This window comes from Procambarus clarkii, chromosome 10 (genome assembly GCF_040958095.1).
Source record: "Procambarus clarkii isolate CNS0578487 chromosome 10, FALCON_Pclarkii_2.0, whole genome shotgun sequence".
Lineage (NCBI taxonomy): Eukaryota > Metazoa > Arthropoda > Malacostraca > Decapoda > Cambaridae > Procambarus > Procambarus clarkii.
Genome location: NC_091159.1, coordinates 29473177 through 29496312, shown reverse-complemented (window position 1 = coordinate 29496312; position 23136 = coordinate 29473177). Strand labels below are relative to the sequence as shown.

General features: G+C 38.7%; 1 protein-coding gene across 4 annotated transcripts in view; it reads right to left on the bottom strand.

The window, feature by feature from the left end:
- Nucleotides 1–5345: 5345 nt before the first annotated feature.
- The window catches only part of LOC123745832 (Actin binding protein 1), a 62490-nt gene continuing 44699 nt past the window's right edge, over nucleotides 5346–23136 (bottom strand). For all 4 annotated transcript variants that reach the window (XM_069321809.1, XM_069321810.1, XM_069321808.1 and 1 more), the window contains 5 exons: nucleotides 16575–16702; nucleotides 15288–15611; nucleotides 12974–13210; nucleotides 10534–10600; nucleotides 5346–9269 (listed from right to left, as the gene is read on the bottom strand). In XM_069321809.1, coding sequence (XP_069177910.1) covers nucleotides 9127–9269; nucleotides 10534–10600; nucleotides 12974–13210; nucleotides 15288–15611; nucleotides 16575–16702 — 899 coding nt within the window. In that variant the 3' untranslated portion in view covers nucleotides 5346–9126. The remainder of the gene's footprint in view (nucleotides 9270–10533; nucleotides 10601–12973; nucleotides 13211–15287; nucleotides 15612–16574; nucleotides 16703–23136) is intronic.

Sequence of the window (23136 nt, the reverse complement as noted above, 5' to 3'; positions counted from 1 at the left end):
TTATAACGACTCCTAAATGAGAAATACAGTGCTTGCAGCCCAAACTGAAACTGTTATAAAGGATTACTTTGATAGTGAAATTTGAATACCAGAGCACAACCTTTTCAGATGTGACAGAAAACACAAGATACAAACTGGGGTACGTCAGCCTGTACATCAAAGCCATACTCATCTGCATTGAGCTACTCACCACAGCAAACGATATGGTGGAAGTGCTTATAATCAAAACAGATATCCCAAATGGTTATTGTCCTTGTATATATATATATGTCACCAGATGCAAATCTTCAGCAGTTTAAAGATCAACTTATGAAAATAGAATGCTGCTTAGAAAACCTCAGAATCTCAGCCCTAAACATTATTTTGCTTGGTGACTTCAACTTACAGCAACTAAAATGGATAAAACGGTGGGAAAATACAGTTTTATCAGAGGGAATCCCAGGAAATAGTCTAATTGAACAATCACAAAGAAATGGCCTCTTTTGGATGTGTGATAGATTTGCATTAAACCAGCAAATACTGTAGAATCAACCAGAAAACACCTTAGATCTTATTTTTACAATGAATGGGATAGGAACATAATGATTACAAATACATGTTACTCAGATTAGAACCTAATCAAAGTTCAAACTATTATGGACAACAGTCCTGTGCAGCCAGTCTCAAATCTAAGAGGACAGTTCAGCCAATTTAATTTTAATAATAAACTGATAATGGGGAAACTAACAAACCAAAATCTCACAGAAATAAGCAGGGAAGAACAGTTAAATGGTGCAACCCCATCCCAAGAACAACAATGAAGGCTATGTAGGGAAATAGAAACAATTGAGCTGATGTTTCAAGAATCATAAAAGGAGAAGCAAAAAAAAAAGAGCAAAAAACCATCAGTGAAAAAGAGAGGAGGCCAATATACCTTTTCTCCTTTGCAAAAATCTAGAACAAAAACCACCAAATCTAGCATTGGACCATTTAGCCAGGAAGATAGGACTTTCACAGATGAAAACAAAGAAATTAATTAAATACTAAGGATACAGTACAATTCTGCTTTCAGTGAATTCCTGAACACAATGATATCTAGTCTAGATAGAACACAATATCTATCAATATCACAGTGATAATACCAACATTGAATCATATATCAGATGTCACCCTAACACCACTGGATAATAATGTAACCATAGACAGCATGCCCATGTACTCTGCACCAGGACCAGATTCCTGGAATTCTAAATTCGTCAAAAACCACAACAAATTATCACAATCCCTAGGCATTATTTGGAAATGGAGTCTAGATACTGGTGTTAGCTCCAATATACTTAAAAGGTGCTACAGTATATACAATGTTCTGCAGAAGACTGTATACAGCACCTTGAGAAAGGATGTAGGTTACATTTCAAATTTTGGTTTTTAATATGCACACTTAAACATAAATTGGGTCTTTCCTTCACCTTCAATAATAACGAAGATGATGATGATAATGATATTATTATTACATTTATAAAAAAAATACACAGCATCTGAATACAGTGAATACCTGTACTAAGTAGGCATTTTATTTTGACAAAGCCACTAATTATGTGTAGCATATATTTTTTTACAAAATTAGGATATGTTATTCCTATCATTTTGGACCCAGAGCATTTTGTGCATTCACTATTTCATTTTCACTGTTAAAAGAACATTTTTATGATAGTTTCAAAATTTAAATTTATTGTATTATTATACTATACTTATAAGTAATTACTGAAACAAATTAAACCCAGAAGGCTACAATGAACCATCTGTGCCACAGAATATTAAAAAGTTCTTACATACTTTCAGAATGCCAGTACGAGAGCAGAAAGACATAAGACGTATGATGTGAAAAGAATCTGATTCGCTGTTGATTTTATTGAGGGACACATGACTTGAGGTCAATGGGAAGGTTAAACTTCCAATTTTTCTGAGAATCGGGATATTCTATAATGTGTCTTGACTGTTAGCAGAACAATGCGGTACTGAGAGTAAGATGCAAGTCTGTTTAATTAAATGTACGAGAGTTAATCATACATGGAAAATACATTAAATTAATATAGCCAGAGACATTTCGCACTTCATTACAATGATGGGAGAAAGGTCACCGAGACAGGTCTCATTTGAAAGTACAGTATGTAATTTATTATTCCTAATAGTAAACTATTTATCACTCAAATGATTGTTGTTTATGTAATGAATGACTTGAAATCTGGCCAAGAAATTCGTTTCTGGAAGATAGAACAGGCACAAATGGCCACTTTAGTGACAAAATCTCCAAGGCCAGTAGAGTCAACACCACTGTGAGTGGGAACCCAGCTAACTTGACTAAAATCTGGTAATCATGAAATACAACCAGTGTTGGAGCTCAATCACTACAGGAAGAGAGGTTAAAAGATTCCAGGGCCATATGAGTACTGTATCAACTACATGAAAAAAGAATTATTGAAACATTAAAAGTATCAAGACTCAGTGCATACAAAATTCCAGTGTTGTGGTTGGATTGGATGGTGGAGCGACTGCCTAACTTCTTGCAGCCATTCAATCCCTGACCATTGAAATGGTTGGGCACTATTCCTTTCCCTCATCCTATCCTAAATCATTCAAATATCCCTTCTGAGTGCTATCTAATCATAATGATTTGATACTTTCTTATCAAAATTACTTTAGTTTTGTGGTAAAACTACTCATTGAGAAATCAAAACTGGGGAAATACAGCTCAAAAAGTTTTAATTAGTTTTTTTTTTTTAGTGAAGTTAACACTGATTTAAACCCTTTTGTAAGTAAAGCAATAGCATGGCAGAGGATCTTCTTTGCTTGTTTTCAGAGATTGAAATTGTGTTTTTTGCACGTTAGTAAAGTTTCATGTTTGTTCCTTGAGCAGCTTTCCTACCTTATCTCTAGTTACTCAAAAGTTTTCTACAGTATTTTGTACTTGAAAATCGTTATTGCGGCTAGTTCTTTGAAAATCGTATTCCGCACAAACACACCTTGGAACTGTTCATTTCATGTTTCACACATTTCCTTACAGAGTCTGTCCCATTTGTACTCTGAATTTGGACTTTCTCTTACAATTTGCATTTCATGAACTTAATGGTTCATAGTTCTGTTTTACATTTGTCCACTATTTCTTTCTCAAGGTTTCATTCTATCTATTCTCACTACTGAATACTGTAATTGTTTCATGCTTGTTTGTGGTGCTAATATATTTGAAAGTTTGTCTTCTTTTTAATCATGACAATTTTTGTATCTTATTATATTTATTATTTATTTGTATTTCATGAAGCAAAATTAATATTTTATCCTATCATGTGATCTACCACCAAAAGAACCTGCCTATAGATTTCTCCCTCAGTACATCTCAGGATCCAACACCTTAAAAATAATTTTTCAGACAGGGTCATAACACCAAATGAACCAGGCCTATTAACTTCCCCTATGCTCAAAAATTTCTTAAACGTTCCCAAGAGTAAATATCTTGGGAACTCATTTTAATAATTACTTTGCCTAATGATCTAGATTTTACAAGGGGCCCCTCTCTAGAATCCTGACATTTTTCTGAAAAATTAAAAATTTGGAGGAGAGATCTGGTGGCAATTATTTGGTCTGTTTAGAGGGATCTGTTACAGGTCTAGATATGGGAAATGCCACCGTTTTATCTTGAGATACATTATGTTATTGTGATTTCAGTGTTTACTTGATGGGAGGGTTTGATGAAAACCATTACCCGCTTGCACCAGAGTGTATGCAGGTTACATGTAAAACCTGGATTGGCTACTTACTTGGTGCCTCCACTGTTAGTGGATCCAGACAAATTTCAGATTAGTATACTGTGATCCATGGGTTATGTATAGCATAACTTTTAGTATGCCGTGATTCATCCGAGATTACCCAGGAGACTGGTTTCATCCCCCATCTTGCTCCAAAATTTCTCTCATTCTGGAGATGTGTTCCAGTAAATTTTAGATTTTTTCTAATCTATTGTGACTAGATGTATACTGTAGTATAAAAAATAATTCCAGTACAAAATGTTTTGTAAGGGACAAGAAAAACACTTGAAATCAGAAAATGAAAATACATACACCTTAAATCACAATTGGCAATACATGGGTCTTGAGTGATGGAAGTAGTTGGCTGAGGTGATATCAGGTTGGGCCTGATACCCAATATGGTGGCTGTAAGCTGTACCCACACTGTGTTCACGTATTTAGAGATACATGAAGATATAGAGTGAATAATGAAGTGATTTTTTCCAATTTTTAAATCAGATAACATTTTAGTCGTCACAGCGATCACCATATAACCAAGGATTATGTCAAATGCATCAGATTGCTAGTGTTAAAACCTTATACTGTACTATGCATATCTTGGTGCAAATATGTGGTTTGCACCAAGTACAAATCCTATATACCAAGGTGTCATATTAGGGTATGAAAATCGATTCCCTGAAGAATTTGTTTAAAAGCCGTTTGACATTCAATTAAAAAATCTCAAAGCCAAAATACAGAATATAAGGAGTACAATCCCACCAACTTGAAATATGTCCTAAATTTTATATTAATTTTTTTTAATTATCAGGAGAGCACGCCAAGCCATTACAACTTTATAGCACTTGGAAGGGGGTCAGGATTAGGATTTGGGATGGGATGGGGGGAAAGGAATGGTGCACAACCACTTGGATGGTCGGGTGCTGAACGCCGACTTGCATGAAGCGAGACTGTCGCTCTACCGTCCAGTCCAAGTGGCTGGACATATTATTTTAAAATAATCCCTGTACCTCTCACAATTTTGTGAGATTTCTTTGTTTCATTTCTCGAAAATCTCAACACAAAAAACAACCAATTTTGTTTATTATTAGAAATACACAAAATTTATTTGTACATTTTTACACGTACAAAATTTTATATTAACTAAGCAGTAAAACATGTCTAGTGAATGTCCCCCCATATCAAGAATGGACATGGACCCAACAATAAGCACTGCAACTCTAAAACCTATACTGAACTGTCATTTAATATGCCAATAATGTACTTTTTTAATCAAAAGCTTTCAGACTCAAGTGGCTTTCTATATCTGTTCAACCTTTTATATATAACACTTATGCAGCTAAAAAAAATAATTCTTCGAATTGCTAAATTAATGACCACAAGAATCTCTTGGGAATTACAATCATTGTACAAAATTCATATTTTCCTAAAAATATATTTTAGAACAAAATCCTAATATCAAATACAACTCTATCTTGATGACATTGACAAGCCTCCCCTTCTTTGCATACAAACATTCTATGCGAGATATAACAAAAGACGGAAGGTTTTAAAAAATACAACGAACATGTTCCATTGGATTTTAATAAAATTGGGCCATGACTGGCAGGTAAAATCATTAACATTTGAGCCGAATGCAAACTATGGTAAATACATGGGATACCACAGTCCGTGCTTGTATGTAATATTCTCCGATTAATAAGAACAAATTATTAGGACATTTAAAATCACAATAACTAATACCACTTACTGTACTCAAGTTTAGATATCTTCAAGGGGAACAGATGACCAGTTAATTATTAATTAGCAAAAATTATCAAAACATCTGATCAAATTGGGTAACCCACACTAGACAAAATTTTCATAAAAAATATACAACAATTATGCTGCAATCAATTGAGAAAGCCTTTAGCAATGAAGATAAAATTTATTCCCCCAAAATGTTGACAGGTCAACTTTATTTCAACAAACTGTCACTATAATCTTGAACAAAAAATATGCTTCCGAATATTAAACAAACATCTGATACCTTGACAATAGATATTTTCTGCTAGCTCTTCACATGATTTTTTATCCAGCAGTAGATATTACTTGGTAACCATATACTTAATGATCCTTTATGCACTAAATGGTTTTGTATAAAAAAAAATCCAACGAAGTAAAAACCTATTTTTTTAAGAAGTTGCAAAACAAAACCATATTTAAGTAAAACGTAGAATTTGATCCATTGCGATGGACATCACACAACCCAACTGGCTGTATGCATAAAATTATTTCACCTAATGATAAATGTAGGACGAATGTACGGTATGACTAAATGCATAAACAGTAAATACTGTATAGTCCGTGCAAAATAAATTTTTTATACAGAATCAGTACAAATTCCATTTCAAGTAATAGTGTGTATCTAACTGAAACCTTCAATCACTTTAATTTAATCAAAGTAGGTAACAGAATTTGTCTTTTTACCCACTAATAATTCAAGCTTCATGATATAAAAAAAACAAAACAAAAAAATAACTACAGTATTTATTTTGTCACACCTTTTTACTCTAGCCTTTTGGGGGGTCTCCCATTTCTCAAGGCAGTAGCATTGAAGAATATTTCCCATGCACTTAACCTATATTCAACCACTCCAAGTAAAGCTCTTATTGTTACATTTATAAATAATGTACGATACTAATAAAGACAATCATAATGTCGGATAATTGCCAAGAGACTTGGGCAAAAACAAGCCGTTTACTATTACTAAAGTAGTAATCTTGTTTGTTTGCCTTGTCGTAAATTTAGTCTAACAAAATTAGGGTATTTTTTTCTTTACCTTGTCCAATTCAAGGACTTGTGATATTGAGACTTTCCATAGAGGAATACAGTATTCTTACTTCTTACCTTAATACTGGCACACAAAAAGGGAAGACCAATGTTTCTTAACACAAACCCACAATGCTCATAGGGTCACAAAGCCTTATTAAATAGTGTGTGAATTTAATTTTTTAAGAGGTCCATATTTAGGATAAATTTCAGGGCTAAATTATTTTAATGGATTTTAAACACATTTTTAAATACCATGTACTATACATTGAATTCTTCATATCTGTTGCAGATAACTTTTTTAATATCACTGGTGAGAGTTCACCCTCATTAAAGAAGTATCACTTGCGAGGCACACGCCTTGCAGAATTTTCTAAAATATTAAGTTACGCACTTAAAAAAAAAAAAATGCATTTTTGTTTCAAACCTTCCTGCATCTCCAGCAAAGGAGCTATATTGTTAATTTACAATAACTGTTAACATTATTCTACTAACAATCTAGAGGTCACTGGTGATGTATAAAAAATCTTGTCTGGTTGCAGACCTACAAACTATATTACAACCACTGTGTAGACTCACTTCCAACTGGCTCTATAACAAATATATAGTAAAAGCTACCCAAACACCTTAGCACAATATTAAGTACCATCAAGGGAAGAGTAAAAGCCTCATCATGATGCCCATCTTCAATCACACCAGGATCAAAGATAAGCAGCCTGAGCTGCTTTACCACTTCCAAGCTTTCTCCAGATGAAAGGCCCGCACCATTCCAGAGCCACATTGTGTACACTATATGGACAGCATAAAGCTCAAACAGAACTGTATGCTCCTTTGGGTGAAATTTAACTAAGTGCTCAGTATCTTCACAGGCATGAAATATTATGGTGCTATCAAAATATACTGCAATCTTAACAAGTTAGAATCATTGGGTTGGGTTATCAAAAATTTGGAACAAATGCAATTATATCTAGTGCCAAGTCCCTGGTGTCTTCACTATAATAATGCAAATGAATGTCTTCCCAAATTTATGGAAATAAATTTCAGTTTACAGTCAGGAGTCTAAAAGAAAATGTACCTTCGTAAGAGACATTGTTTTCAAGCTCCTCACTACATCACTTTCAATGAATGATTACCAGGATACGTAGATGTTTGCTATTACTTCTTGAACAAATGAATTCTAAATGAGCTCTCAAATAGAACTCTAAAATGTTAAAGCCATACAACCAGCTATTACATTAAACCTTTTTAATGAAGCCAGAATTATTTTTTTTAATCAGTTTAGCCTCTTAATGACTACTATATAAAACTATAATGTTCAATTATTAAATTTTAGGAACATTAAATTACTATACAAAATAAGAAATGTAATATATTATAGTACATCCCAAGTTCGATTCCAGGTTAGGACATAGTTGGGCTAGTTAGTGTCCTTACACCTAATGCTTCTGTTTACCTAGAAGTAAATAGGTACCTGGGAATTAGTGAAATAAGGGGGAAAGTACCTAAAGTATATATATATATATATATATACATAGGCTCCTGTTCCTTACAATGGGAATTGCATGTATATTTTAACTGAGTGAAAGTACATTTGTACAGTACTGTATATCGCCTGATCTTGTGAAGTGGTAGGTAGGTTATTGCTGCGGATGACTACTGGAATGAGGTGGTGCTTGTTGATTTGTGATGCTATCTAATGTTTTATGAATGATATAGTAAATAAACAAACAAAATGCTTTTCTTCAGTATCTATAATCTTCTTTTATTGGGGGTGACGCCACCCCACCACATGAAAATGCTTAAGTGCATAATGATAATGCATAAATTATGAAAATTAACCAAAGGGAGCAAGTTTAGTTCAAACTGAAATATGACTGATCGGAATCAGAAGTTACCATATATCTTTCAATCATTAAAAGTGAGAGCACAGGGAAGACTTTTTATAAGACAACATAAGAGAGAATTAGTGTGAACTACCTGAGTATAAACAGTGATTTTAGGTACTGTACCTAAAACCTGGTAGTATGCTCTTAGTTTCTCTGCATGACATATGAAATGAACTTTCATATTTACAGATTTACAAGGTAAAATTAATTATATACTGTAGTTAATCAAAGCAACAAGTACCATAGAAGTACTTTAGCTTGATAAATGAGTTACCACTGACAAATTATATTAATTTTCCACTTCTCTATTCGGGATATGTGCAACAGAGAGCAATGAGCTCTGTCAAATATAATGTTACTGCAGGTTTTTAGGTCAACATGATAACTGCAAATACATTATTTCTATTTTGTACATGTATGTGGTCAAGTCCATAAAGTAAGTAATTTTTTAATAATTTATCAATGCAGCCATCAATATGCAATGTGATTAAAACTAAGGCATATCAGGTTTTAAACATACATATCGATTACAAAATGCACCAATTATATATTTCGCTTGTCAAATGTCTATGGAAATAATGACTGGGTTCACTGCCCACCTCAGCATAATAAGCTATAACACCTGTTGGAAACAACATGATTCAAACAGGTTACTGGTTGATGAGTTCTACATAATTTGCTGGGAACAGGCCAAACATGCCATCAGGGCCAACGCCTTGCCACCAACCCTCATCTATCTGATCGATGTTGGTGATGATCTCTGCAGGATCAAAGGTTATCTCGGTGTCATCAGCTGCAAAAGAAGGGCATCAAAATGCTAACATATAAATACATAAATTACACATGGAACAAAATGAATAATGAAACTGTAGAAAGAGTATCTGACAATGCGCTTGTGAAAAACCAAATGTAAATCATTTCACTGCATAAAACAAACGCGGTGAAATGTATTCCACCTGGAATACAAAAATTTAAAGTGACAAGATATGGGTGACCTTACTATACTAAGTATAGTATACTAACTATACTAAGATACTATATAGTATATAGTATCCAACTTCCCTTCTTGTAGACACACTGCATGAATTTTGCTGTGGAGATTTAGTCACGATGCTACAGAAAGGACACAATGCAAAGTCAATGCCCCAATACTTCACATCTGTCTTATAGCATCTTGGGTGGCATAGAACAATGGGCAACATGATTTAGTATACATGTGGACAAAAAAAAGAATTGATAATGGGAATATAAATTAGGTTTTAAAATTTTTAAATTGAAATAGAACTCATAACAATGGATTTAATTACGAAAAACATTTATACAGAAAGATTATAAGTACACACTGCTTTGATAATAGGATTTTTTGGATAAATGGAGCAAAGTACATACTAAGTAATGTTATACAAGTAATTACCTACCTGAAATAACGTTAACAGGCAGACAAAGTGTTAACCAAAGTGTAAAATAGCTACAGGGATAAGAGCTATGCTTGTGGTGTCCCATTTTCCCTATAATCTTTGTCTTATAATGTTTTGAAGCTTCTGATGATTATAGTATACACTATCAATTAATACCTTGCAAAGTTCTAAAACTAAGGTTGATATAAAAAAGTGAGTATAATTACAACCAGCCTCACTTGGATCAATACGATGACTGATGCTTTTACGTTCTTATATGTTTAGGTCCACTTGTGTACACATAACTTTATACTATACAGTACTTATATCTTTATCCCTTGTATTTTTATAGGTGAATATTTTGATGATAAGGAAGACCTTTCTCACAAGGGTAATACATTGTCATCTCTACTGTTCTACTACTGTATCATTTCCTTCACAGTACTAAAATAATTCTGTGCACTTATCAGTATTTGGTAGTATAGTTAAAATGATGTATCAGATATTTAGATTTGTTAACTACAGTTTTGCTAGAAATCCTAGAAACAGGCTCATAATTAATACTACACTACTGAATACCTAATTATATTCCCATAACACTGAAAATCTTTTATTCTTAAGCTTTTTATGTACTGAAAAAGTGACTAAAAATTTACTTACCGGCTTGATAATCATACAGTGCCCGGGCACACAACCCATGCTCAGGAAGAATCTGATATTCCATTCCCTGAAAAGAAAAAATCCACATTTAGAATCAAATCATTTTGCTAAATGGCCATGTTTCTTAGATGTGATATTTTACATTTGCTAAAAGTTGACAAGAAGCAGACCCTCATCAACTGATTTAGTCAAGAAACATTCAAATTTTCCAACTTCCAGGATCAAGCTAATTCAAAAGCCTAAAATCTAATTGTCATGAAAATGTTGTACGATCAAGATTAGTGCCGATATATTGTCCGAGATTACCTAACTATGACCACCTGTGTATGCAGCGGTGCTAGGGAAGGAGGGATGAATACTCACAGTGGTTATCAACAAGTGTTAAGTGCCTAGAAGGAAGGAATTTTTAGGGGTAAGTGCCAAGCCACCACGACTATATAGCACATGGAAGGGGTCAGGATAAGGATTTGGGATGGGACGGGAGGAGGGAATTGTGCCCAACCACTTGGACGGTTGGGGATTAAACGCCGACCTGCATGACGCGAGACTGTCGCTCTACCGTCCAGCCCAAGATAGTGTGATTACTATGGTGTGCCTAAAGCAACACCATAGTATTCAGAGTGCCAGATATAGATCATGTGTATATGATCACAGATATAGATCTGCCAGATATAGGTCATGTCTGACTCAACCTGCTGATGCAGTGAATAAGAGAATCTGTTCAGCAATATTTATTAATGTGGTGCTAACATAAATGGATTCCATTGATGAGGAGGACAAACTTACCGTACATATGAGGAATGTTGTTGTTTAAGATTCGCTACTTGGAACAAAATGTTCCAAGTAGTATGGGCTAAGGCGAGCCTGTAGTACACTTTACATATGAGGAAGGAGGGATTCACTGATACAACCATGTAAACTTACAACACTAGTTTATTTACTAAAGAAAACACACACACATATTTACACATGGTTGGGAGATAATTGTCTTTATATTACAGAGTGTTGTATAAGCAAGTAATGAGAGACCCTAGCTTAGCATTACAATATGCACAATCCACTAATAACAGCTGCCTGACAGTTTGACTAAAACTGCCGTTTTAGTCAAATGACAATTAGGAGCTCTAATAATGCTTGGGAGAACAGTAATTTGTATCCACATAAATTCTGGTGTGTGTTGGAAATAATCCAGTCTCACTGGGTTACACTTAAGTACCACAAAGATATGAGAACATGTACGCAAATAAACAAGGGTACTTACTTGACCAGAAAACATGAAAGGGGGCAGAACAATTGGCCAGAGAGCATGTCACTTTTGAGAGGAGTAGAGTGGCCACGGACGTGACATCACGACGAGTCTAGGGTGGTTTGATGCTGTGCAAATTACCCAACTTGGCAACTTTTTGAGAGAAGGATAACTCTTTTGGATGCCTATATAGAGCACTTTTAGTGCACATTCCTAGTATCAGAATGGGCCGAGATGGAAAGGGCTGTAGCATTTGTCTCTTAACCGGTAAGGCACTAAACATTTACCACCAGCTAGACAGAGGTTGGAGAGGTGACTACATCACTCAAGATGGCTCTACTGCATGGATTCATCAAGATCAGTCCTGACAACATGCTAGCAGTATTCAGGAAGGCAACACTAAAGGATGGGAAATCTCATCCCCTCGTTTATCCAATGTTTGAAGATGTATCTCAACAGATGGCGCAAGCTAGCTGACACTCCACATGGGAAATACAGTTTGCTGACTTGATAGTACAGGAACAATTTCTTGAAGTCCACCTCTCTGGGTGTACAATACTCTATCCACTCTCACCACACACCGACAGATACAAACAGTTTTGAAAGTTCAAATCTGAAGAAGCGTCTGTAGGTATTATTGTGTAAAGATTGAGAAAGCATTTTACTATTGGTAGTAGCATTGTAAATAGCATGAAGAAATGTTTCATTACTCTGAAGTACTTCTGTGCATATAAAAATATACGAAACAGTATATAGTAGTAGAATGACGAAGCAGAGAACAGAATACAAATGAAGAGACACACCACTAAAGGAAACAGCCAGCAAAGGTGGGTGATCAATTTGGGCCAATAAGTATATGGGTATAAGGAAATTAAACAAAAATCATGCGTCTTGTTTCTCGAGTAACCTGTTCACACAATTCCTAACAGTAATATAGGTATGTACTGTATTTATTATTTTCATCATGATATTTGATATTACAAATAAATTAATACTTTTAAGTGATCACATGAAATTTCTTTCTTACAAAAGTGTTTGTTGTTACCGTTACTTTTTTTTTTAAATTTGTATACATTATAAGTAATTATTTGTCCGATTACCATATGTTTGTAAACATTATATGCTAGATTAGAGATCAATTTAAATTTAAAAATTAAATATATCTATATCTAAGGTTTTACACTTACTACTTACATCAACTTCGTATACCATGCCAACAGCAGGAGTGGTGCCAGGAGCCCCTGATGTGCTCGAGTTAATTTGGTGAATGTCCGTTTCGTACAAATTATTGGCGCTGTTGGACGATGGTTTAACTGAAGCCGGCTGCTCTGTATGACTGTATGTATGCTTTTCTTGTGCACCATTATGATGGGAACTTCTGAATGTCTCTACTGCTGTGTTTTCATAGATCTGAGAATCACCATCTCCATTCTGTTAAGAAAGAATTAACAAAAATTAAATAGTGTACTTCTTTCATTATACAACAAAATACAAATACAAATAAAGTTGCACCATGATAATGAAAGGTTTCACTGATGCCCAATGACTAGTATTTGTTTTGTCTTCATATTCAGAAAAAAATATTCTTGGTGAATGAGGACAAACTGTTCAATTTTAATTTGTATCACAAATAGTAATTAATTGCTGTAAAATAAACAATTTATCTACATCAGCTAATACAAACTGTACAGCACACTGTGTACCTTGCTTACTCAAGAATTCTTTAACATTAACAAAGGAAAAATGCTTCACAAACACATGTATATAAATGCATACTCTAATTACAGTACATTATAATTACCCCATTTCCCTCTTTCAAGGAATGAGGGCACCATCAGTCCAGAATAACATGAAAATATAGCTAAAGCTGGTTACATGTATCAAGTATATACAAATATCATTCATCCACTCATTCATAATATACACCGCCTAACCACTTGGGCTGGACGGTAGAACGTCGGTCTCTCTACGTGCAAGTTGGCGTTCAATCCCAACCGCCCAAGTGGTTGGGAATCATTCCTTCCCCCCTCCCCCCCCGTCGCATCCCATATCCTTATCCTGACCCCCTTCCAAGTGCTATAATAGTTGTAATGGCTTGGCACTTTCCCCTGATAGTTCCCTTCCCTTCATAATATATACCATAGGTAAACAAGCACCACCAAATTTCAGTTGTCATCCAGAGTAACATTTCCCCACTTTACGAGGTCAGGTGTACAGTGTTCCTTGTAAATTGTTGAAAGTATACAAATACATCTACTCATTTCTAACTCATTTCCTCTCAGCCTTGTGCCTTACCATATCCCATGCACTGTTCAAACTCGCTCCCCAATTTCTTCAAACACTCGCCACATCCACCCACATTATAACTGGCCTTCCTATACTCTTACCCGTTCTCTTCTGCTAAATTCTCCTATTATTGCATTTTTTATCGAATACATGCAGTGTATATTATTACACACACTGCATGTATTAATCAAGCTTGCAGTGTATTAATATTAATAAAACAATTAAATCGTGTGGTGTACTTTATGCCTTAAAAAAGTATATTACTCTGAAAATCTTATCAGTTGGTATACAAAATATTACTGTTGTTTTTTATAATTGCAATGGCTTAGTGCTTTCTCCTGACAATTAACTTAATGTCACCAGTCTACCCTCACAAATTCACAAAGCCATGCCAGAACCATCTTGATACCATCTTCCTTAAACTTGCAAATTTATGGACTTTAGTGCACTGCCTCTCCATGACATTCTCACGCCTTACTTGACTGTCTTATATATTATTTTTTTTTTTTTTTTTTTTTTGAGATATATACAAGAGTTGTTACATTCTTGTACAGCCACTAGTACGCGTAGCGTTTCGGGCAAGTCCTTAATCCTATGGTCCCTGGAATACGATCCCCTGCCGCGAAGAATCGTTTTTTCATCCAAGTACACATTTTACTGTTGCGTTAAACAGAGGCTACAGTTAAGGAATTGCGCCCAGTAAATCCTCCCCGGCCAGGATACGAACCCATGACATAGCGCTCGCGGAACGCCAGGCGAGTGTCTTACCACTACACCACGGAGACTGCGTCCTGTGAGACTATAACATCACACTGTTACTTACATCATGCTATTCATTTTCCCCACTAATACTAAATCATCATTTAAAAGCTGTGCACAGGAGCTAGCACTCACATTTTTTCGTGCTGTCTGATTCTATTTCAATCTTGTTTTTCAAACCAGTAAATCCCTGGTTTGAAAAACCTGAAAAAATAGAATCACTTCAGTGATCACTTTCTTCCCAGACAGACAGATCTTTCAGCTGCAACTGCACAAATCCCACTTTAAATGATCACACAGTCCAGGTTTTTAAACTGATCAGTCACTTCTAAAAGAAACGTAATAGCCAATTACACACACACACACACACACATGGTATAAAAGATTTTTTTACATAATAGTTCCAAGACAACTGTACCAAAGACTAATACAAAAAGGCTATACAAATAATAATTGAACCTACAGTGAAGTTTGAGGGAACTTGGAATGTCACAGAATCCTTTTGATGTGGTGAGGTTTGGTGTAAGGAACTTGAAGATGGGGGACTTTGGTTTAAGGAAGACTGTTGTGGTTGTGGTGGTGGTGGAGAGGGTTGAGAGGAGATTTGATGATTAGTCTGACTGCTGTTTGCATTGTTAACTGGAGGTTCAAAATGGGAGACGCTAGGGTATGCATCCTGTGGACACGTCTCCCACTCATCTTGGGCTGTAGTATCCTCATCCTCTGATGCTGGTCGAACTGGCAGCCCATCCCGTAGCAAGTTCCTCACAAAGCCAGAATTAACTTCCTGATGATAATATTCTAATTCAAAAAGATGCCAGCCTCTTTCAAAAGCCAAAGTTAAACAAGAGAAGGTTTAAAACAAATTCAAATGCAAGACAAAACCAATGCTAAGTAAAATATTGATAAAACAAGCATTACTTATTCATGCAAATAAAATGCAAAATAAAACTTGTCAAAAGTCAATCCATTTATAGATACTGTTCACCATTAAATCTACATAATAAACAAACCATGGCAACAGCTTTTCAAAGAGAGCATTAAAATCTAGCATTTGTATATTCATAAAAAAAAATTGCAAGTCTACATAAAATCTCCATAATTAAATATGATTCAAAGTAAAATGTATTAACAAATACCACGCAAGGTAAACATATAACACTATAAGCTCTATTGTTAATGGGTTGATTGAAGATTCTGACGTTTGGTTTAGAGCTGTTATCCTAAATAATATGCTTTATGCTTGGTAATATATAGGGAAATTCCAAAGCACTCAATCCTCACAAAAATATAAACAAAACTAATAACTAAGTTTATATCAAGTTATGAGCATTATACATTAAATTAAATTAATTTTATTAATATACTCTACTTGAGGGAAAAGGAAAATTATTCCAGTCAACTTAATTATTTGCATGCTGTAAACTTAGTAAATAATTTGTGATATAAATTGAAAACTATTAAAATAATTAATGTTTGAATTTATGGGTTTGTATGAAGTAGATGTGCCCACTTCTACTTACAGGTCAGTCATAACTTAGTATGACATGCGCATCAATTCTCAAGAAAAACTTTTAAGTATTGACTAAGGAAATAATTTACCAGGTAGTTTAGGTACACCAACAAAAAACAAAAAATAGTGAAAATCAACAAAGGTAAAATTCATCATACATGCCATATTATATACAAAAATTGACATCTAATAATAACTTTGCAGTAAAGCAAAACACACGAAGATGCAAGTTCTAACCGGCTGCGGGTGTAAAGACTCTGGGGCTTGCTTGGCGGGCGGCGCTGGAGGTGATGACTGAGGGGGTATTGTATCCAGGACTGGGGTGCGGGTATTTGATGATGCAAACGCATGTGACACCAAATCGCCTACAAAGAGGCACAGTCATTAGGCTTGGTCTTGAAAATAAAATGGTCACACACAAAATGTGATGAGTAATTCAGAACTAGAGATGTAATGATGTATCAGTGCTGGCAAGTCCTGTTTATTTTGTGCAATATCAATATCAGAAAAGTACCTGCCTATAGTGCTAATATTTAAAAAAAAAGAGCGTTGAATGTAATGAAATGCCATTTTCTGGGTGAGTCCCGGAGGCTCCCCGGAGCTATCCAGGCTGAATGGCTATGTACAACTTTCTGGCATCAAAGTGCTTGGAGTTCTTGCCTACCGGGGACCACGAGCCAGAACCTGGCCCCCCATCAGAGAGGCACGAGGAGCAATGGTCTATAGAAACCCCCCTCCCCTGTGGTTGGGTGCATTCTATGTCTGTCATCGACCGAGATAGGCACCCAGAAAGGAAGGCGCTCCAAAACAAACCCCTATTCTGGTGAAAATATTGCTACCGAAAACCGAATGAGTGGACAGAACTCCCCAAACAAAATTATCAAACTAGCATGACGTCATCACGTCTGAGCAACCCCCCTCCCTACCCAGGAGGGGGAAGGGGAAGCCCCAGACCATACGTGCCGGCGATCCAACTGGCAGTTCTTAGGCTGGATGTAAAAATACGCAAAAAAAAACACTGCCAGCCAGGAGGGAGGGATGGCGGGAGCCTCCAGGACTCGCCTAAAAAATGCCATTTCATTGCATTCAACACGTTTTCTGGGGGAAGCCCCGTCGGCTCCCCGAAGCTACCTCACCACAGATAAGGAAAATAAGGAAGGATCCGGGAGGCGGATGCCACGCGCCCTAACCTAAAAAACCCAGCGCACAAACGAAACAAGACCCAGAAGACCGGAACCCCAGAACAGGAATGAGGGAAGAAAAGGAACGCGGTCAACCAAAACTCGTCCAAGACCCCAGAGGCCAAGACGTGCAGAGAACAGCGAAAAATCATAACCGAACAAAGGAAGAACCCCCGGCCTGACCAACCAAGCAGAAACCCAAGGACCAAAACTAGGAGACGAAAGAAAATAGACCACCCGGGCCAACGACCAGGATGGCACTGGAAACACAAGAGCAGGCCGGAGGCGAAACAACGCCCAAGACAGCAAGCGGAACGGAGCAGAAGGAACAGCAACACCGAACGCAAGCTGGAGCGGCTCCGCCAGCACCACCCAAGATGAGGCAACAGTACACTGACCCAGACGACGGTCCCGGCACAACCCTGAAGGGAAGACGAGCCAACCCTATCAGAGACTGAAGGACCCTTCGTAGTGATAGGAAAACAGAAAGGACTGCCAGGAAAACAACACACCGCCCGAGACGAAGCACGCAGGTGGGAGACCAACAATGAAGCCTCCAGTGCCCACACCACAAGCGACGAGAACTAGACAAAAAACCAGAGACGCGAAAACGCGAGGGGAAGAACGAACCGGCCCTGTACAGAGCTGGACCGATACACAAAGAGGTGGAGCCGCGGTAAAACCCACAGGACCGGAAAACAGTACAGCAGCAGGTCTCGCCAAGGCAGGCAAAACTGAAAGGAACAGCAGCCAAGGAAACAAGGTACCCAATCCCACCGAGCCAAAAAGGAACCAACCCGGGCGAGCAGAAAACGCCCCGTCCGGGAGGAACCTCCCTTCCCCCCCTTCCCAGGACCCTTGAAGGACCAACAAGGCCAAACACCAAAGAGCCAGGGCCCAGGCAGAGGCCAACGAGAAAAAACGAGCACCACAAACGAAAGCGCAAGACACAAAGCGAAAAACAGCGATCCCGCAACCCAAAGGATCAGCGCAACCAGCTCCAGCAGGGAAGAACAATGCACATGTCCCCGAGGTATCCAGGAGGAGAACTGCGCAGGACGCGAACCGCAGGAAACAAAAACACACGTTCCAGAAAAGGAACAAAAATGACGGAGCCAGGACATGAATCCCAGCGATCCGTCCCAAGAAAAGGAACCAGTAGAGCAGGAGCGGTGGACCGAAAGGCCACAACCACCACAGACAGCGCAACACAGAAGCCTGCAGTGAGATATAAAGAAAGAGTGAAGAAACTCGATACCAAAACAGAACACCGGGGTAGTTCAAAAGCAGGGAACTGAACATGGACAGAGGCCCACCCTCTGTGGGCCAACAGTGTACACCCAACATCTGTGTAGCCAATAAGCACTGACCCAGATACACAGTCAAGTGTAGCATAGGAGGAAAAGCAGAAATAGGCAAGGAAAAACCCTGAATAAGGACCAAGTAGCAGCCGGCAACACAATGTACACGACCCACCACCAAGCGTTTAGTGGAGAGTGCACATACACCGAGGGACACCATGGGTATTAGGGTGCAGCCAGGCACTGAAGAAAGGCAAGGAATGAGTATCCAGAGATCAGAGACCAAGCAATGAAGGAGGACACAAACAAGGACCGAGGGAACGAAAGTGTCCACACATAGGGAAAAGACCCAGGTGCCGAAAAACGAAATAAAAGGCACTGCCCCACAGGTCAACGACACCCAACACCCCGGGAGGAGCCATCGACGCAACCCTGCCAAGCGGGAAAGTGACAGAGCAAACAAGGATAGTGTAATGATCAAGGGTGGAACATGCACAAGGGGACACAGGAGGAAGCCGAGTACCCAATGAGCCACAGACATTAAAAAGAACCTGAGCAATGTCAGTCAGAGGAGGTAGGAAATGGAATGCACTAGGAAACGATGCGGAAGAGGCAGACTCCACACACAGGAGCAATGCAGAGAAAATAGAGCCCAGTAGGCTCTAGAAACTGCACACCCTCCAAACGACAGTTGAGAGGCGGGACCAAAGAGCCAGAGCTCAACCCCCGCAAGCACAACTAGGCAAATACCCCACCAAAAGTCGGGAACCAGCACCTGGCCGACAGAGTCACCAGACAGGACAACCTCACCTGCAGAGCGGAGACACGACCGTGCCACAACACAGTCGATCAGAGTAACATACCAGGAGCACCGTTAGTGGTTCGCCCAAAACCCCATGCGTACTAGAGGCTGTAGGCATTGTATGTACTGTTACCTGAATAAAAGGTTGAAGTCGAAGGTGAAATAAGTCCAGAGGTGCACGCCCAGCAGAAGACGAGGTGCAGTACAGAGGTGGAGGTGGCGCCACGCTGAGCCACCCCACACCTGGAAGCAGAGAAAAGAACGAAGTGACGTCCCCATATATAAAATCCAGAACACCCACAGCATTTAGAGGGCTATGACTGGAGAGTGAAAACGAGCAAGAAGTCGTAGAAAACCGCGATGAACGATGCATAACACACGAGTACACCACCCAGAAACAAAACGAACACCCCGAACCCCAGCGCGCAAGGTATGAACCGCACCACCCATCCACTGGGTGGCGCGGCTCGTACACCAGGTGGACATACACATATCGTACATACACATAACACACAGACACATTGTATACACATATCATACAAACATCAGGAAGGCGTACGCAACGAATAACGTTCCAATAATAATGGAAGGTACGAAGAGGTTCACGAACCAACGAGAACCACAACAAGCAAGCACAAATGCATGGAGGTACATATGAACAAAAAGACACCCCTAATCAAGGGACACACAGGTACCCAGATACGAAGGAAACAGTATCATGATGTAAGCATGAAAAGGGTAAGGAAAGGGGGAAAATACTGGGTGGTGAGGAAGGAGGAAAGGGGGGCGAGGAAATACACCCCCAGGAATGATGGGACCAACGGACCCGAACCCAGGGAGGGGTAGACCCGAAACCAACACGAACGCAGAGGGGGAAGGAGCAACCCCACTCTGAGGAACTGCCAGGCTCGCACCGAGGGGTACAAAGACCCAAGCGGGGCAAAACGGGGCCGAGGCCTCCCCAAACTCCGGGAACTCTACGGCAAGACCGGGGCCGAGCCACACCCCCAAAGCCCCAGCTTCACAAGGAAAAGCCGGGGCAGCCGTACTAACACTAAGGAAAGGAGCCCACTGGTCAGACCCATACGGCATGGCTGGAGAAACAGACTCGAATGCCTCCGCTGCCACCCCGGAAGAGGAAAACCCCCGAGACCGCCCGAGTCTCGACCCAACCAGACCCTGCTCCAACCCCGAAACCCGCCTACGGTTTGGAGCCGGAAGCAAGGGAGGAAGTGTGCACAACAGAAGGGGAAGGACGAGGAGCGGAAGGAGCCAGAACCGAAGCGACCCCCACCCCCAAAAACCAGAGCCAGAGGCCCTCGACCAGCCAGTAATTCCATCAGCCAAGAACTGCCAGTTGGATCGCCAGTTCGCATGGTATAGGCTGATGCGGCGACGTGATGACGTCATGCTAGTTTGATAATTTTGTTTGGGAAGTTCTGTCCACTCGTTCGGTTTTTGGTAGCAATGTTTTCACTAGAATAGAGGTTTGTTTTGGGGCGCCTACCTTTCTGGGTGCCTATCCCGGTCGATAGCAGACATAGAATGCTCTGAACCACAGGGGAGGGGGGTTCTATAGGCCATTGCTCCTCGTGCCTCTCTGAGGGGAGCAGGGTCTGGCTCGTGGTCCCCGGTAGGCAAGAACTCCAAGCACTTTGACTGATGCCATAAAATTATACATATCCAATCAGCCTGGATAGCTCCAGGGAGCCGACGGGGCTCCCCCCAGAAAATGTACTTAACCACTCCAACGTCTAAAAATAAGACTTTATGTTTTAAAACATTTAAGGTCCCTATGATTTCTAGCATCATGAATTTGTAAAAAGTTAATACTTAAGACAAAATATAGTAATTTTAACTACTGTAATTACTCCACCTGTGGTTACCTACATGTGAGTAGACAAATATTAAGGTAAAATGTGTGTAAGCTTAGCAATCTTAAACACGAAATGTCTATGGAAAATACCACCATGGAAGCCTCTAACACTGTTCATCTATGCTATTTGTATCAGGTGCATCATCACTGAACGGAGAAAATGATTCATCTATGTATCATCTAAATAAATTGTAGATAGCATAGGATTGCAAGGGTGATGCTCAGAGCTACAACTGGATACGCTCACCGTATCGTCCTCATAGGTGCTGTATCACTTGCATCCGACCTTTGTGTTAGGTCTTTATTGTGCCTAATTTCACCAACATTATGACCCTTATGTTCTTCAAACAATAAGGTTTGAATTTCAGTGACAGAGCATTATCTTTCAACACTGCGTCGGACAGGTGTTTGGGAGCCAGAGGCGTGTGCGCCACCCATGGTTGTTCATTCAGTACTAACCCAGCCAGCAACCCTAGGGCATTCTGGGAATTTTTTCCAAGATGGCTGCCCCTCACTGGAGGTCCTAAGAGTCCATTTCGTACACAACCAACCTCGTACATATTTAGAATTGGTACCGGAAAAAAAAAAAAAAAGTTTTCTCGGTTGGCACAGTTTCCCGCCGACCGAGAATACTCGGTTGGCGCAGTTAAGTGGTTAAGGGGCCCGGTGACGGAGGACTTTTTCAATGTGAAATTAGTGAAAAATTTTAAACAAATCGTCCATTATTTGGCATCAGTGTCGTGAAAATTTCATTCTAATATGTTAAGAAATGGACTTTTTTTTTTAATTTTAAAAAAAATAAATGCATGCGCGACGGGCGGCAACAGGTACTGATAACTGATAACAACACCTATTTACTGGCAATCAAGGATAAAGAGATGCAAGCACCTGTCCGACACACAAAGAAGACAAGTAGTAGTAAGGAAGGTCTACAAAGTGGATATGCAGCTGGTGCCACCTGGAGGGCCAGATTTCATTCATAATAATGAGTTAGTACGTTATTATGCTGTATTATATTATATATATCATATAAATACATTGCCCAATGGCAATATTTCTTGTCTCTTTGTACAAAAACCTGAAAACTGCTTTATATATTTTTTAGTTTTTCTTCCATTTTTTCTCTCGTGTTTATATGCAAATTCTTATGTGACCTACATTTTGGAGAAAGCGTATCCGGCACTAAGTGTGTGAAGTTGGAACGAAATTGGTCAACATGTTAATCAGCCACAGGTGGCAGAAGATGTGACTTTTCTCTTTCTTTTTGGATGATTTATTTACAGATTTCAAACTCTATTCTCTTTGTCTATTTTGGTTGTATTGATGAACGAGGACCAGATGAGGGCCTTATTACTTATAAATGATCAATAAAGTTATTGCAATATATATATATATATATATGTTTCGTTATAAGAACATAAGAATGAGGGTAACTACAGAAGGCCTATTGGCCCATATGTGGCAGCTCCTATTTATATCCATCCACTCTCATTCATATATGTCTAACCTAGGGCGCCTTTTTTTTTTTTTTTTTTTTGCGGGGATGGACAGCACTTCGGATTCGTAGTCCTAAGGTTCCGGGTTCGATCCCCAGTGGAGGCGGAGACAAATGGGCGAAGTGTTTCTTTCACCCTGATGC